Genomic DNA, 18,856 nt, shown 5'->3' on the forward strand with positions numbered 1-18,856 from the left:
CTCACTGCCAAATAATTGGCTCAGAGCATATGTTGCATTAATAGTTGGCTGGAAGTCAGAGAGAATGATGACAGAGTGTGGCAGAATCAGAGGCACCCCTTCCCCAACCCCCAATCAAGTGAACCAAAAAAAAAAAAAAAAAAAGCAGTTAAAAATAAAAACAAACCTAGCCTCAAATTCACCAGCAGCAACCAGACAAAAAAACTGGTTACAACTTTATGCTGCCATGCGCTTTGGAAAATGTCAGGAAAGGAAGCAGACACCTCGCCCTGGCCCCTCAGTAGCTGTACTGGGAGAAGAAGATGAGGTGACAAAATCCTAAAGATTCCTACTAATGCAGTTCACCTAGAACAAAACTGGTGACAGTCTTGGTAAATGTCAAGAAACACCCTTGGCAGAGGCAGGAAGTTGACCAGGGCAGGCCATCTTCCTAGTGTCTGTGCTGATTAGGGGAAAGAGACCCCAGGAATGCACGTTCTCACCCAGCAGAGTGGGCTTTAAGACATTTAACTGGCTTCCAAGAGAGAAGGCAGAGCGTAAGATACCCAGCAATGATAGGTCATATTTGTTCTCCATGGCAGTATTTTCAGGCTGCAGAAAAGTGAATGGAAAGCAACAGCTAACCTCAAATTGTAGCTCAGAGGGAGAAAGGCAACTGGTCCCACGTAAGGTGAGGAAAGTATCAAGGGTGCCAAGTAAGTGTCATGACAACTGTATGAAAATGCTACAGCAGAGGAATGAAAGGAAGGAATACCGCTTGCAAAAAAATAAAGATACCCCCAATTTGGTCTCAAAGAAAACCCAACCCAAGGAAACTCAGCCTCACAAGTACTTCTTGCCATAGTAGAGCCGGTTGCTATTGAGTCGGTTCCTACTCATGGTGACCCCATATGTGTCAGAGTAGAACTGTGCTCCATAGGATTTTCAAGTCTGGTTTTTTGGAAGCAGATCACCAGGACTTTGTTCTGAGGCACCTCTGGGTAGACTTGAACCTCCCACCTTTTGGTTAGCAGCTGAGTGCATTAACAGTTTGTACCACCCAGGGATGATGGAAGAACTTAGTATGAATTCAATAAAAATAAAACTCAAAATGTAGTTAAGATAGAACAACAATAGGATTTTAAGTGAATTTTATTTATTTTGTTATTGTTGAGAATAGACTCAGCAAAACATGCACCAATTCAGCAGTTTCTATGTGTATAATTCAGTGACATTGATTACCTGCCTCATGTTGTCCAAGCATTCTCACCTTCCTTCTCTGAGGTGTTCCTCCTCCATTAACATAAATTCACTACCCCCTAAGGTTCCTGTGTAATCTTTTGAGTTGCTGTTGTCACTTTGATTCCAAAAAGACAGTTCTTAAAACAGCATAATACTCAAGGCAGACATTTTTTACTAGTTAAGGTAAAGTATTGTTTGGTTTTAAGAAGGCTTCAGAGATATTTTGGTTTAAGATTTAGAGATTATCTCAGGGCAATAGTTTTGGGGGTTCATCCAGCCTCCATGAATCCAGAAAGCCTGGAATCCCTGAGAATTTGAAATTCTCTTCTATATTTTCCTCCTTTTGATCAAGATTCTTCTATAGAATCTTTGATCAAACAATGGGGCTTTTTTAAAAGATAGATTGAAAAGGCAAGAAAAGAAGTTGAAAACAAAAACATGATATAAGGGTAATAAATGAATAAGAACATGGGGGGGAAATTAAAAAGAAAACAACAGGAAGACATGACTGAAAATCAAAGGAATGGCATGGGGTAAAGCACAGGAGGTAGTCACAGGAAAGGGGTTATAGCAATAAGAGAAAATGATAGCCATGGAGGTTAGGCAAAGCCATCCAACATTTCGAAAGGAAAATAATTCAAAGATAGAGGATAGGGAGATTCTTCTGAAAGTAAAGAAGAACAGAATCTTTGGTTAGAAGATCATGCCACGGGCCTGGAATAGCAGATTTAAAATGACAAAGATACACCTGGTCTAAAACTTCAGTAGTTCAGACCCCAGACAGAAAAAGCAAATTTCACTTATGGGGAATGATCAAGTTGGTGTCAGAATTCTCTGCAGGAACTTTTCCTATCATAACATACAAGCAAAGTCTACAGACTTGTAAGGGGAATAAAGTTATCGAGATAATGTAAGTGTTACATTATAATTTGAAATTATAATATTAAAATAATATAGATATAAGATTATTATTGTTATACTGTTATTACTTAACATAAAAGTAATAAGCAAACAGTCTTGACTGAAAAGAACTCAGGGAATGTAACAATCATCAACATTTCTTAAAAAAAAAAAAAAACCCATGATGTAATTGACCCAAATGACTCAAATCAAAATAACTAACTTAGAAAAGCCTCAGTTATAAAACAACAACAACAGCAAAAACACTGGTGAGCATTTAAACCATTTTTTTTTTTTTTAGTATAGTTTTAAGACTAAACAACTGGGGGATTATGGTTACAGAGGAGAACATAAATATTATGTACCCTGAAAAAATAAAAATGATATAAATAACAAAAATCAGGAAATATGAGGGAAGAGAGAAGAAATGTAGTGTTAATTATAGAACATGAATATGAAAACATACAGTTAACCTCCCAAGTTTTCATAATCTTTTTTTCTTAGTGTTAAAAATTTTTCTTAAGTATTTAACTGTAGAAAGTCATTTAGTCACACTTCTGCTTCTTTTTCTTATGTTAAATTCAAGAAAAACTAAATTTAGTTGCTCTTGTTAGAAAAAATTTATATAGTCCTTTATATCTACCCATTCTTCGAGCTGTATATGTGCATAAAGAGATGTCCACCCATGTAAATACAAGGGTGGAATATTGGATAGCTTGTTGTCTTTGTACTTTTCTGTGTTGCTTGAATTTTTTTTTTTTTTTAATGAGCCCATATTTCTATAAAGGCCATAAAGTCATTACTATTAATATAAATGGGAGCCTTGGTAGCACAGTGTTTAAGAGGTCAGCTGCTAACCAAAAGGTCGGCAGTTTGAATCCACCAGCCGCTCCTTGGAAACCCTATGGGGCAACCATGAAGTTATTACTATAAATATAAAATCTTGCTCAGTAGTGTCATCATTATTCTAATTGCTTCTTAGTCATTTTAAAAATATTGCAGTTTTGACGAACACAAGAACCAATCCTTAACAATGTTTTTGCACCTCAGGCCAAAGGTATTGGCAAGTGCCTGGAGACCAAAGGCACATGCTATGGAGAACATCTGCCATTTTAATAGGATGCCTTTTGGATTCTTAGTGAATTCAAAAATCAAAACAGTGGGCTGAATGGAGTGTGTGTGAAGTGGGATTGACCTGAATCTCTGTGAGGCCAGTGGGCAGGAAATGTCCACTGTGCAATTGTAGCAGTGTCTCAACCAGGAGTTCGAAAACCTCACTTCTAGTCCTCATCTAAGCAATAACTAGCACCATAAGTTTGGATGCTCACTTAAAATAGAGTCCCTGTGAAACTGCACTGGCTGCTGTGAGCTCCTGTCACTTCCTTGAATGTGCCATGTTCCCCTGCCTCTGGGCCTTTGCACATGCAGTTCCCTCTGCACCGAACATGCTTTCCCTTTCCACCCCTTCACCCTGCTCCTTCAGGTCTCAGCTTTAACTTCCCTTCCTCTGGAAGGCCTTCTCTGAACCAGCCTAGGTTAGGTCCCCCTTCTCTATAACCATTGGCCCTTCTCATAGCATCTTTCTAATCACTTATCAGACCCCCTCAGTGGATTGGCCTCAGGGAGACTGGACAGGAAGTGAAGGGTCACGTTCTCATTGCATCTCTGCAGCCCTTCGTGGCAACTGCTCCTGTGGCCTCTGTTGCTAGCAGCGACCTCCTCTGCCCTTTCTTCTGGCTTTCTCATAGCCTGTACAGTTTTTTTTTTTTTTTTTTTTTCTTTCTTTCTCAGCAGGTCTTTTGGCTCCTGGTTCTGTTAAAAAGGAGCCCTCTGTGGCACCGGGCTAACCAAAAGGTCGGTGGCTGGAATCCACCAGCCGCTCCTTGGAATCCCCATGGGCAGCTCTACTCTGTCCTAGACGGTTTCTATGAGTCGGAATCGACTCAACGGCAACGGGTTTGGGTTTTTTTCCTGTTAAAAAACTGCAAGTGTTTCAAGTTTAAGTACATCAGGAGAGAAGAGCTGTTCAATTTAGCCTGTTACCCCCCACCACTGGCCACACCTGTGAGGAGTATTCACTGCTTTGGAACCAAACCCCACCCCTGGGCCCACAGGCCCGTGTCAGAGTGAACTGGGGACTGCAGGCATTAGGTTTCCGAGAAGAACTCCTCACTTGGCCTTTGGTAAAATATATTGAGGAAAAAAAGCACGTTACTTGTATACCAGTGTTTATTGCGGCATTATTCACAGTAGCCAAGCCATGGAAGCTACTTAAGTGCCCATCTACAGAGGAATGGATAAACAAAATGTGATCTATACATAAAATGGAGTATTATTTAGCCATAAAGAAAAGTGAAGTCCTGATACATGCTACAACATGGATGAGCCTTAAAGCATTTTGCTGAGTGAAGTAAGCCAGGCACAAAAGGACAAATATCGTATGATCCCACTTACATAAAATATCTAGAATAGACAAATGAGTAAATACAAACATTTATTAATGGTTACCAGGGGCCGGAAGAAGGGAAAATGAGCAGTTATTGCCGGAGGGTTACTGAGTTTCTGTTTGGGGTGATGGAAAACATTTGGAAATGGATAGCATAGCGGTGATGGTTGCACAAGACAAATGTAATTAATGTTGCCAAATTACACACCTAAAAATGGTTAAAATAGCAAATGTTTTGTTACATACATATTTTACCACTATAAAATTTTTAAAAAGCATGTTGCAAAGCAGTATATGCAATGTGATCTTAAATGTGTGTATATATAAAATACATATGTAAAAGACTGTAAGGAAATAGATCAAAATATTGTCAGTGGGCTTCTCTAGTGAAATTTCCAGTTATTTTTATTGCTTTCACAATTTCTGTAGTAAATGTTTTTGTAGATGCTTCAATGTCACCTATTTATGACATTCCACTGAGCAGACCCCAAGAAGACTAGGAAAAGTTGGCCCAGCCATTTAGAAATGTTGTCATGTTCTTCCCACATTTCTTGTTTCCACGCACATTCAATGTGTTTGCTGATTCTTCCCACCATCATGTCTTTTTCCTCCCCAGATGACGGGATGCCTGGGATCCCTCCGCACATCCTCAACAGCTCCCCATCGGACCGGCAGATTAACCAGCTGGCCCAGAAGCTGGGCCCCGAATGGGAGCCCATGGTGCTGTCCCTGGGACTGTCCCAGACAGATATCTACCGCTGTAAGGCCAACCACCCCCACAATGTGCATTCACAGATCGTGGAGGCCTTTGTCCGCTGGAGGCAGCGCTATGGGAAGGAGGCCACTTTCCGGAGCTTGCAACAAGGCCTTCAGGCCGTAGAGGGGGACCCCTCATTGCTGCAGCACATGTTGGAATGACGGCAACTCCATCAACCCACTGGGGAGGGTGTCCCTACATCACATGTGCAGAATCCTGACTTTCACCTGGGGCAGGTTTTTCTTTTTTCTTTTTCAATGGTCTTAAGGTACAGGGGGACAACAGAGTTTCCCCCTGATGTGACTAGAAAGGCCAGATTAATCAGTAGATCTCCCACAATGGCTCCACGATTCATTGTTTTTAATTGCTAGAAGCTTGTTTGTTGGAATCGTGCAGTTTTTAATTGCGTGGTTGCCTTTTAATAGACTAATAAATCATAGTGGCTTTAAAAAAATTACCAAATTACGTGCAGGTATCCTATATAAAAATGCCCACTTTTATGTTGCCTGGGAACTGAACTGTGGACTTTGCAATTAATGATGAATGTCATAATAAAAAGTGAATTACTGTATATAATGTGCCCCTTTCATGAAAATGTATTATTCCCCCCCCCATCCTTATATTGCAAAGATTAAGGGTGTAAAATTACAGTCATCATTTCTTTGGAACAGAATAGATAGTAAAATTGTTACCATACTTTCTCTATGCAAGATAAATAGCTCAGGCAGGGTGGCTGTATTAAATTTAAGACACTAAAGCTCCCTGCAAAGACCAGTTCATGTACCAGCATGCATACCTGAGCCCTTCATCTCTAAAAGATTGCTTAATAAAATCCTGTGCTGTTTATTTAAAGGATTTATTTGAGGGACAAAAGGGTTGTTGTCTTTCAGTTGGAGCCATCATGAGTGAAGTGTTGTGCTCCTAAGGAGCATGACTTCTTCTTCTGGCCTTTCATTAATCACAGCACATCACCATGTTTGTAAGTTCTCAAGGCTTTTTATATTCATGATCTCATTTGGACCTCACAATAATCCTATGAGGTAGGTGGACAAGAGTGGTTAGGCTTGGTCTATAGAGAGATTAAGCTATTTGTTCAGGGTGAAGGAGCTAGAATCTGCATCTTTAGAGTGCTGATTCTGCGTGCCCTTTCCAGTTGCTCCTTGCTGCCACTCCTCTCTCTGACATGCTCATCGAAGAAGCTGCTCACTCCCCATTAGCTGCATTGCCTTGGACAAGTTACTTAACCTCTGTTTCCTCATTTCTAGAATAGGGAAATGCTTGTACTCATCTTTAGATTTTTTGTGATGATTAAAAGGATAATGTCTGCCAAGGGCTTATCTAGAAATTGACCCATAGACAGCTCTCAGGAAATGGTAGCTGGAAATGTAGCTGAACATGGAGTTCATAGACAAAGCTGAGTGGTGGCAGAAGCTGAGGGCATTGTAGGAGGGACTGCTTTTGCCATATTTCTTGCTAGATTTTCGAATGTGGTTGTGATGTAATTTTATTAACTCTATAATGGATCCAGTCAATGGAGGAACAGGTGAACATTCCCAATCTGAGGTGTGCGCTTTTTAATAATTGGGGAAACAATTTCCTAATTCTAACCTAATTTGGAATTTTTCAAAAGGGGAAAAATTAAACTTTTCACCTGTCTCCATTCCAACAAGTATACAAAATGGTAGAATTGAGCATGAAGTGGTTTTTCAAAAAGATAACAGTGGTGTATTGATAGCGTCCTTTCAGATGTCCAGTAACCATATTCCCTTTATCAAAAAACATGAGTTCTTCCACTATTCATTTACTCATTCAGTTCAAAATGATAATCTAGTGGCCTTATCAGCTCTAATTTTCAAATTTGTAACCCAGCCTGTAGTTCATTATCATGTAAAATTCTCATACTTTTGGGCACATCACTGTGCCCAGTGACAGACTGTGCTTCTGTGGCATCATCAATAAACTGCTGATGCCGTTTTGAACATCAGAATTGTTACATTGTTACTTTGCTATTCATCCCCTGGCTTTCCTAATAGAGAGTTGCTTTGGCTTTTGTTCTCACCACTCAGAGTCACATCTACGGATGAGAGGTTATAGCTGGGCCTGGCTACGTCTGACTAGATTGCATTTGAGAAGTAGGTTCTGATGATTAACTAGGCCATCTTGCCATCGTTTGGAAGGAATATGTCATGCACAGACACTTCTGTGCTCTGTATGCAGTAAGACACAATTAGTGAGGAACGAGCCTGTGAGGGGCCGTACAGACAGGGCCAAGGAGACCATTAGGGAGCTCTCGACTTGTTGCCCTTAATAAGCAGGGTGTCTCCACCACCAAGTGGCAGCAGCAACAGCTTGGGGCCTGCTCATGCTTTTGCAGAAGGCTTGCAGAGTAGAAGAACTGAGCATAGCAAGTCACTGCCTCGTTTTTACCTCTGGCTGTGAAGAGCAATGCTCCATGGTGTCTGCCCACCTCCCGAGAGAATCAGGTAGGTGATGTGCCTGCAGGGTCTCCATATGTTTTTGTACCAGAGACAATTCAACAATTCCAAAATTCTGAATGAGTGCAATGAGGTCGCAGGACATTGGCAGGCATTGGCAAAAAGAAGATTTCAAAAGTTTGTTCCACTTTGGAGTTGAGGTGTATGTATGCATTCATGAGATTACGCCACCTATCTTTTTCTAAAATATGTTTATTAAATTTTCTCAGTGCACGTGTATGTTTATTATCACAGCTTGAGACAATACTAACGAGCAAGAAGAAGAAAATAATAATTACCCCTACTTCCATCTTCCAAAGATAACCACTCTTACACCCTAGTTTTGATATATAACTTCCAGTTAGTTTCCTGTGCCTATTCCTATTCTTTTTTACGACAAAATGGGATTATATTTTACATGCTGTTCTGCAACTGGCTTCTTGTATTTAACATATTACCATATTTCCATGTCATTCAAGAGCCTTTATACTCATGATTTTCACTGTCCATTGTGTTTGGAGCATACTTTCAAGTCCTATGATTTTTGGCAGCATGTGAGAAGAAAGTGAAAGACACTTAAGGGTGGGTGGCGCAGAGTTAAGCACTGGACTACTAACTGAAAGGTTGCAGTTCAAAGCACCCAGAAGCACTTCTGAAGTAAGCCCTGGCAATCTGCTTCTGAAAGATTGCAGCCTTGAAAACCCTATGGAGCAGTACTACTCTGCCCACATGGGGTCACCATGAATCAGAATCGACTCAGACGCAACTAACAACAGCAGCAAGCTACTAAATACAACAATGTCCCTCACTATCAAAGCATCCACCATTATGCCACTTTTTGCTCGATTCCCCTTAGAACCATGTCTTTCTTTACATAGAGCTGTTTACCAACTGTTGTTGTTAGGTGCTGTCGAGTCGGCTCTGACTCATAGCGACCCTATGCACAACAGAACGAAACACTGCCCGATCCTGCGCCACCCTTACAATCGTTGTCATGCTTGAGCCCATTGTTGCAGCCACTGTGTCAATCCACCTCGTTGAGGATCTTCCTCTTTTCTGCTGATGCTGTACTTTGCTAAGCGCGATGTCCTTCTCCAGGGACTGATCCCTCCTGACAACATGTCCAAAGTATGTAAGATGCAGTCTCGTGACCCTTGCTTCTAAGGAGCATTCTGGTTGCATTTCTTCCAAGACAGATTTATTCGTTCTTCTGGCAGTCCATGGTATATTCAATATTCTTTGCCAGCACCACAATTCAAAGGCATCAGTTCTTCTTCGGTCTTCCTTATTCATTGTCCAGCTTTCACATGCATATGATACGATTGAAAATACCATGGCTTGGGTCAGGCGCACCTTAGTCTCCAAGGTGATGTCTTTGCTCTTCATCACTTTAAAGAGGTCCTTTGCAGCAGATTTACCCAATGCAGTGCGTCTTTTAGTTTCTTGACTGCTGCTTCCATGGCTGTTGATCATGGATCCAAGTAAAATGAAATCCTTGACAATTTCAGTCCTTTCTCTGTTTATCATGATGTTGCTCATTGGTCCAGTTGTGAGGATTTTTGTTTTCTTTATGTTGAGGTGCAATCCATACTGAAGGCTGTGGTCTTTGATCTTCATTAGGAGGTGCTTCAAGCCCTCTTCACTTTCAGCAAGGAAAGTTGTGTCATCTGCATAACGCAGGTTGTTAATGAGTCTTCCTCCAATCCTGATGCCCCATTCTTCTTCATATAGTCCAGCTTCTCAGATTATTTGATCCTCATACAGATTGAATAGGTATGGTGAGAAAATACAACCCTGGTGCACACCTTTCCTGACTTTAAACCAATCAGTATCCCCATGTTCTGTCCCAACAACTACCTCTTGATCTATGTACAGGTTCCTCATGAACACAATTAAGTGTTCTGGAATTCCCATTCTTCAGCGTTATCCATAATTTGTTATGATCCACACAGTTGAATGCCTTTGCATAGTCAATAAAACACAGGTAAACATCCTTCTGATATTCTCTGCTTTCAGCCAGGATCCATCTGACATCAGCAATGATATCCCTGGTTCCATGTCCTCTTCTGAAACCAGCCTGAATTTCTGGCAGTTCCCTGTCGATATACTGCTGATCTTCAGCAAAATTTTCCTTGTGTGTGATATTAATGATATTGTTCTATAATTTCCACATAAGGTTCGATCACCTGTCTCGGGAATAGGCATAAATATGGATCTCTTCCAGTCAGTTGGCCAGGAAGCTGTCTTCCATATTTTTTGGCATAGACGAGTGAGCACCTCCAGCGCTGAATCTGTTTGTTGAAACGTCTCAATTGATATTTCATCAATTCCTGGAGCCTGTTTTTCGCCAATGCCTTCAGAGCAGCTTGGACTTCTTCCTCCAGTACTATCGGTCCCTGATCATATGCTACCTCTTGAAATGGTTGAAAGTCTACTAATTCTTTTTGGTATAATGACTCTGTGTATTCCTTCCATCTTCTTTTGATGCTTCCTGCATCATTTAATATTTTCCCCATGGAATCCTTCACTATTGCAACTCGAGGCTTGAATTTTTTCTTCAGTTCTTTCAGCTTGAGAAACACCGAGCATGTTCTACCTTTTGGTTTTCCATTTCCAGCTCTTTGCAGATGTCATTATAATACTTTACTTTGTCTTCTTGAGCCACCCTTTGAAATCTTCTATTCAGTTCTTTTACTTCATCAGTTCTTCCTTTTGCTTTAGCAGCCCGACGTTCGAGAGCAAGTTTCAGAGTCTCTTCTGACATCCATCTTGGTCTTTTCTTTCTTTCCTGTCTTTTCAGTGACCTCTTGCTTTCTTCATGTATGATGTCCTTGATGTCATTCCACAACTCGTCTGGTCTTCAGTCACCAGTGTTCAATGCATCAAATCTATTCTTCATCTCTAAATATTTCAAAATCTATGCTTAAGTACAACACTGTCAGTGATAGGATAGTATCCATATGCCTACAAGGAAGACCACTTAATACTACTATTTTTCAAATATACGCACCAACCACTAGGGCCAAAGATGAAGAAATAGAAGATTTTTATCAGCTACTGCAGTCTGAAATTGATCGAACATGCAATCAAGATGCATTGATAATTACTGGTAATTGGAATGCGAAAGTTGGAAACGAAGAAGGATCAGTATTTGGAAAATATGGCCTTGGTGATAGAAACTATGATGGAGATCGAATGATAGAATTTTGCAAGACCAACGACTTCTTCATTGCAAATACCTTCTTTCACCAACATAAACAACGACTATACACATGGATCTCGCCAGATGGAGCACACAGAAATCAAATTGACTACATCTATGGAAAGAGACGATAGAAAAGCTCATTATCATCAGTCAGAACAAGGCCAGTGGCCGACTGGGGAACAGACCATCAATTGCTCATATGTAAGTTCAAGTTGAAACTGAAGAAAATTAGAACAAGTCCACTAATGACCGAAGACCAGACGAGTTGTAGAATGACATCAAGGACATCATACAAGAAGAAAGCAAGAGGCTGTTAAAGAGACAAGAGAGAAAGACAATACCAAAATGGATGCCAGAAGAGACTCTGAAACTTGCTCTTGAACATCGAGTAGCTAAAGCAAAAGGAAAAAATGATGAATTAAAAGAGCTCAACAGAAGATTTCGAAGGGTGGCTTGAGAAGACAGTGAAGCATTATGATGACATGTGCAAAGACCTGGAGATAGAAAACCAAAAGTGGAGAACACGCTCAGCATTTCTCAAGATAAAAGAACTGAAGAAAAAATTCAAGCCTGGAGTTGCAACACCGAAGGACTCTATGGAGAAAAATATTAAACAACACCAGAAACATCAAAAGAAGATGAAGGAATACACCGAGTCACTGTACCAAAAAGAATTGGTCGATGTTCAACCATTTCAAGAGGTAATGTGTCATCAGGAACCGATGGTACTGAAGGAAGAATTCCAAGCTGCACTGACGGCATTGGCTTAAAACAAGACTCCAGGAATTGACGGAATACCAATTGAGGTGTTTCAGCAAATGGACACAACGCTGGAAGTGCTCACTTGTCTAACTGACTGGAAGAGATCCATATTTATACCTATTCCCAAGAAAGGTCATCCAACCAATTTCAGAAATTATCAAACAATATCATTAATATCACATGCAAGCAAAATTTTGCTAAAGATTGTTCACAAGTGGCTACAGCAGTATATTGACAGGGAACTGCCAGAAATTCAAGCCAGATTTAGAAGAGGACGTGGAACTAGGGTTATCATTGCTGATGTCAGATAGATCGTGGCTGAAAGCAGAGAATACCAGAAAGATGTTTACCTCTGTTTTATTGACTATGCAAAGGCATTTGACTGTGTGGATCATAACACATTATGGATAATGTTGTGGAGAATGGGAATTCCAGAACACTTAATTATGCTCATGAAGATTCTGTGCATGGATTAAGAGGCAGTTGTTTGAACAGAACAAGGGGATACTTCATAGTTTAAAGTCAGGAGAGGTGTACATCAGGATTGTATCCTTTCACCACACCTATTCAGTCTGTATGCTGACCAAATAATCTGAGAAGCTAGACTATATGAGGAAGAACGGGGCATCAGAATTAGAGGAAGATGCATTAACAACCTGTGTTATGCAGATGACACAACCTTGCTTTCTGGAAGTGAAGAGGACTTGAAGCATTTATTGGTGAAGATGAAAGACTGGTGTGGATTACACCTCAACATAAAGAAAACAAAAATCCTCACAACTGGACCAATAAGCAACATCATTATAAACAGAAAGATTGAGGTTGTCATGGATTTCCTTTTACCTGGATCCACAATCAATGCCTATGGAAGTAGTACTCAAGAAATCAAAAAGACACATTGCATTGGGCAAATCAGCTGCAAGAGATCTCTTTAAAGTGTTAAAAAACAAAGATGTCACTCTGAGGACTAAGGAGCGCCTGACCCAAGCCATGATGTTTTCAGTTACCTCATATGCATGTGAAAGCTGGACAGTGAATAAGGGAGACCAAAAAAGAAGAATTGACACCTTTGAATTGTGGTGTTGGCGAAGAATATTGAATATACCGTGGACTATGGAAACCCTGGTGGCGTAGTGGTTAAGTGCTACGGCTGCTAACCAAAGGGTCGGCAGGAGCTCCTTGGAAACTCTGTGGGGCAGTTCTACTCTGTCCTACAGGGTTGCTATGAGTTGGAATCGACTTGACGGCACTGGGTTTGGTTTTTGGTTTTTTGCCCAAAGAACAAACAAGCCTGTCTTGGAAGAAGTATAGCCAGAATGCTCCTTGGAAGCAAGGATGGCAAGACTGCATCTCACATACTTTGGGTGTGTTTCCAGGAGGGATCAGTCCCTGGAGAAGGACATCATGCTTGGTAAAGCAAAGGATCAGGGAAAAAGAGGAAGACCCTCAATTAGATGGATTGACAAATTGGCTGCAGCAATGTGCTCAAGCAGAGCAACAATTGTGAGGATGGCACAGGACCAGGCAGTGTTTTTTCCTGTTGTGCGTGCAGTCCCTATGAGTCAGAATCAACTCGATGGCACCTAACAACAATAAGCAGCTCTAGGTGCTTCCTGCCTCCACTCTATCTCTTTAGAACCAGGGATCCTAGAAAGGGAAGGACTGTCTTTTGTTCCTAGCCCATTGGGGATAGTTGATTTCAGGGGTAATTATATAGAGCCACTTTGACTTTATATACTGGGAAATTATCTCCAACAAAATCTTTTCATCTAGCCATCTGCTTGAATCATGTTTCTGTCAGCCTCTGGAAGTAGTAATTACTATATTCCCCACTCAAAAGCTGTGCTAGCTTCCTGCTGAGGGAGTGGACCCTTTGGTTGTCTGATGTCTATTGTCAGAAGTTCTTTTGTCACTCACTATTGTCAGCTGATTTTCCAGTAGACACTTTATCTTTGAAGCTATAAATAAACCCTCCCAACATGACTCCCCTCTTTATGAAAGTGTGAAAGACAAAATGCACCAGTCATTTTGTCTTTCATTTATTCAGGCTGTTGCAATAGGAGGAACATTTCATCAATGAGGAATGTCTCAAAGAAAAGGAAGGAATCCTGGGTTTTATTGTTGTTGTTGGTTGCCGTCGAGTCAGCTCTGACTCACAGTGACCTTATGTTTAACAGAATACAACATTGCTTTGTTCTGTGCCATTCTTATGATCATTGGTGTATTTGAGTCCATTGTTGCAACTATTTTGTTAATCCATCTCATTGACAATTCCTCCTGTTTTAGCTGACCCTCTACTTTACCAAACATGATGTCATTTTTCTAGCAATTGGTCCTTCTTGCTGACATGTAAATAAGTCTCGTCATCCTTGCTTCTAAGGAACATTTTGGTTGTATTTCCTCTAAGACTGACTGGTTCGTTCTTTTGGAAGTCCACAGTGTATGCAATATTCTTTGCCAGCACCGTGGTTCGAATGCATCAGTTTTTCTTCTGTCTTCCTTTTTCATTTTATAAGTTTCACGTGCATATGTGGTTTTATAGAGGCAAGTAAGAAAGGGAGTCATCATGAGTTTATGGGAATCATAAAGAAAAAATCTTAACTCATGAGGTAGGTCTTAGAATAGGCAAGGGCTGGATGGTCTTTTGCTGTTGGTGGGTTCCTGGAAACCAAACAGGTGGGGGATTTCTTAACCATCACTGCTTTCCAAGTGTACAGAGCTCAGATAAAGTTCAACGTTACCAATATTCTCTTGTGTTCAAGAGCAATGTCATTTGTCACTGAACAACTCATAGGTGATCATAATCTTCTTGTGGCCTTGATACCCAGACGGAGTACCAAACCCAAACCAAACTCACTGCCCTCGAATCAATGCCAACTCATAGAGACCCCACAGGGTTTCCAAGGCTGTAAACCTTTACAGAAGCAGACTGCCACATCTGTCTCTTGTGGAGTGGCTGGTGGATTTGAACCCAAACTTTTGGTTAGCAGCCTAGCGATTTAATCACTGTGCCACCAGGGCTACTGGGTGGAGTACACAGTGATACAAAGGTGAGGTCCAATCCTTTCTGAGTCTTTGCACCAATCTAAGTAAGACAAAATGCGCTGGACAGTTAGGGATATGATTTTACTCAGGCTGTTGTAATAGGGAGAACATTTATCAATGAGGACTATCTCAAAGAAAAGCAGGGGGTCCTGGGTTTTTATTGTTTTGTTAATTGTCCTCGAGTCTCTTATAACTCATGGTAAGCTCATGCATTCAGAGTAGCACTGTGCTCCATAGAGTTTTCAAAGCTGTGATGTTTCAGAAGCAGATCGCCAGGCCTTTCTTTTCAGGTGCCTCTGGGTGGGTTCAAACCACCAAGCTTTCAGTTAGTAGTCAAGCATTTAACCATTTGTGCCACCCAGGACTCCAGGGATTTTTTGTTGTTATGTGCTGTCAAGTCGATTGCAACTCATAGTGACCCTATTTGACAGAGTAGAACTTCCCCATAGGGTTTTCTCAGCTGTAATTTTTATGGGAGCAGATTGCCAGGTCTTTTCTCCCATGGAACAGCTGAGGTGTTCGAACCACCAACCTTTTGGTTAGCAGCCCAGTGCTTAACGGTTGAACCACAGCTCCTGGGGAGGGGTTGGGGAAGGTTAGAGGTATGTAAATAAGGAACTTATCAGGAAATCTTACGGGAATCATGAGGAAGGATGGATATGATATTAGAAAGAGAAAATTCAATAATGAAACAACTGTTTTTTTTTTTTTTTGGAAGACAGCTACTTGGCCAATTGACTAGAAGAGATCCATATTTGTAACCATTCCAAAGAAAGGTGATCCAATAGAATGTAGAAGTTATCAAACAGTTTCATTAATATCACATACAAGTAAAATTTTGCTGAAGATAATTCAAATACAGTTGCAGCAATACATGGACAGGGAACTGCCAGAAACTCAAGCAGATTAAGAAGAGGATGTGAAACCAGGGATATCATTGCTGATATCAGATGGATCCTGGCTAAAAGTGGAAAATACCAGAAATATGTTTGCCTGTGTTTTATTGGCTGTGCAAATGCATTTAACTGTATGGATCATAATAAATTATGGATAACATTGCGAAGAATGGGAATTCCAGAACGCTTACTTATGTTCGTGCAGAACCTGTACATAGACCAAGAAACAGTCATTTGAACAGAACAAGGGAATACTGAGTGGTTGAAAATCAGAAAAGATGTGCCTCTCACCATACTTATTTAGTCTGTATGTTGAGCAAATAATCCGAGAAGCCTAACTATATGAAGAAGAACTCAGCATCAGGATTGGAAGAAGACTCATTAACAACCTGAAATACACAGATGACACAACCTTCTAACAAGATGACACTTGGTAAAAGTGAAGAGGACTTGAAGCATTTACTCATGAAGATTAAAGACTACAGCCTTCAGTGTGGATTACATGTCAACATAAAACAAAAATCCTCAAAACTGGACCACTAAGCAACATCATGATAAACACAGAAAAGATTGAAGTTGTCAAGGATTTCATTGTACTTGGATCCACAGTCAGCACTCATGGGAGCAGTAGTCAAGAAATCAAAGGAGGCACTGCCTTTGGCAAATCTGCTGCGAAAGGCCTTTTTAAAGTGTTAAAAAGCAAAGATGTCACCTTGAAGACTAAGGTGTGCCTGACCCAAGCCATGGTATTTTCAATTGCCTCATATGTATGTGAAAGCTGGACAATGAATAAAGAAGACTGAAGAAGAATTGATGTCTTTGAATTATGGTGTAGATGAAGAATATTTAATATACCTTGCACTGCCAAAAGAATGAACAAATCTGTCTTGAAAGTACAGCCAGAATCCTCCTTAGAAATGAGTATGGTGAGGCTTCGTCCCACATACTTCGGACATGTCAGGAGGGATCAGTCCCTGGAGAAGGACATCATGCTTGGTACAGTAGAGGGTCAGAGAAAAAGAGGAAGATCTTCAATGAGATGGATTGACACAGTAGCTGCAACCATGGGCTCAAACATGAGGATGGTGTAGGATCAGGCAGAGTCACTATCAGCTGGAACCGACTTGATGTCACCTAACAACAACAAGGCTTTTGTTCTAAATGAATGGAAGGATGGAGTCACTATTAAATGAAATGAGAAAGACCATGGGAATGATCAGGTTTTGGGGGGAGTAGGGATGGATGGGAATATATTATAAATAAAAATAAAATTTTAATATTCATTTAGGTAATAGGTCAAGTTCCATTTTCAGGAGCATGTTTTTAACTTTGATTTGAATATTCCCAACATTACACAGTTACAGGTAGAAATGGTTGTACTGGATATTTATTTAATTTGAGAAATGTCAAAGCAATTAAACATAGAAAATGTGAATACATGTATTTAACCATTATCCAATGCTTGTTAATTAATACACAGAAGAAGCCATAGATGTAGTTCAACCTATTAAAGCAAAAATTACATCAAACCAATAATAGAAATCGAATGAAGTTTATATATGATTTGCAAATTGGGGTAACATTTTAACTAGGGAGTCAAAAATATTCCAAGGATGAAACGAACTTCCCAAAATTCTCATACCCATCTTACTGACATTGCCATGGAAAAGGGTCAGAACAGTGTTTATATAATAACACTTTATCCTAAAACACAGCTTCCGGTTCCACCCCAGAGTTTCTGTTTCTGGGACCTGACCGCACATAGGTAATTCTTCAAAAGAGCCTAGTGCCTAGAGCAATATAGCCTTCACTAAGCTTCTTATTAGGTTATTATGTAAGTTAAAAGTGACTTTTTTAAGAGAACAGCCTGCTCAAGGCTCAAGGTTTGAATGATCACCTTTAGGGCAGTGACCTGGGTGGGCCATCCCAATTCCATGGACCCCATGGCCTCACCCAACCACAGGGCACCAGGGAGTATAATTCTCTTGTGAGCCTGAATGGAAGAAGGACTCATATATTTGACAAATAGCACTAATGGCTACCACAGCTGACTAAAGGGATGATGTGTTTGTTAGAAGGAGCACTGATAAAATGGATTCTAAGGGAAACTGTCCAAGGGAAGTAGCGTCCTGACCCATAAACTCAATCTGTCCTGTGGCGATATGTCTCCATTATACAGATTACAGTTACATAACCTGTTGCCATCAGCCATTTGACCATTCAGCTTACTCCCTATAATATGATTTTATACTCACCATGTAAACTTCTGATTATGATTTGACTTCCTTTGTGGATCTGCCTTTGGGAAAGTGAATACACTATCCAGACAAACATGAGCATTATAATTTATATCTTCATCACTGTGGCCTTGGTTCATGCAGATCTGCCCCTGAAGACCAGAGATCCATTCTTTTTTTTTTTTTTTTATACTTTAAGTGAAAGTGTACAAATCAAGTCAGTCTCTCATACAAAAAGTTACACACGTCTTACTATGTACTCCTAGCTGCTCTCCCCCTAATGAGACAGCACAATCATCTTCTCTACCCTGTACTTCCCGTGTCCATTCAACCAGCTCCCTCTTCCTTCTCATCTCGCCTCCAGAGGGGAGTTGCCCACTTAGTCTCATGTATGTACTTGAGCCAAGAACCTCACTCCTCACCAGTATCATTATCTGTCTTATAGTCCAGTCCAATCCCTGTCTGTAAAGTTGGCTTCAGGAATGGCTCCAATCTTGGGCTAACAGTGGGTCTGGGGACCATCACCTCCAGGGTCTCTCAAGTCTCAATCAGACCATTAAGCCTGGTCCTTTTACAAGAATTCAAGATCTGCATCCCAATGTTCTCCTGCTCCATCAGGGATTCTCTGTTTTCAGGGTAGTGATCAGTGGTAGCTGGGCACCATCTAGTTCTTTTAGTCTCACGCTGATGGAGTCTCTGGTTTATGTGGCCTTTTCTGTCTCTTGGGCTCATCTTACGCTACTTCCCTTGGACAGTTTCCCTTAGAATCCATTTTATCATCAGTGTTCTTCATTCTCCTTTGCTCTAGGTGGGTTGAGGCCAACTTATGCATCTTAGATGGCCACTTGCTAGCATTTAAGACCCCAGACACCTCTCACCAAAGTGGGATGCAGAATGTTTTCTTAATACATTT

At 40.7% G+C, this 18,856-nt stretch overlaps 1 protein-coding gene across 5 annotated transcripts in view; it reads left to right on the forward strand.

Annotated features, from left to right (window-relative positions):
- Positions 1-18,856, forward strand: part of CRADD (CASP2 and RIPK1 domain containing adaptor with death domain) — a 304,520-nt gene that overhangs the window by 207,726 nt on the left and 77,938 nt on the right. For 4 of the 5 annotated variants that reach the window (XR_007517308.1, XM_049884060.1, XM_049884062.1 and 1 more), the window contains exon 3: positions 5,184-5,327. Coding sequence is in view for 4 of the 5 variants with exons in the window: in XM_049884060.1 (XP_049740017.1) it covers positions 5,184-5,327 (144 nt within the window). In the remaining variant the exon portion in view is untranslated. Of the gene's footprint in view, positions 1-5,183; positions 17,065-18,856 lie in introns of those variants that run through there. The other variant, XM_049884061.1, reaches the window with a different exon arrangement.

This window comes from Elephas maximus, chromosome 4, assembly GCF_024166365.1.
Source record: "Elephas maximus indicus isolate mEleMax1 chromosome 4, mEleMax1 primary haplotype, whole genome shotgun sequence".
Taxonomy (NCBI): Eukaryota; Metazoa; Chordata; class Mammalia; order Proboscidea; family Elephantidae; genus Elephas; species Elephas maximus.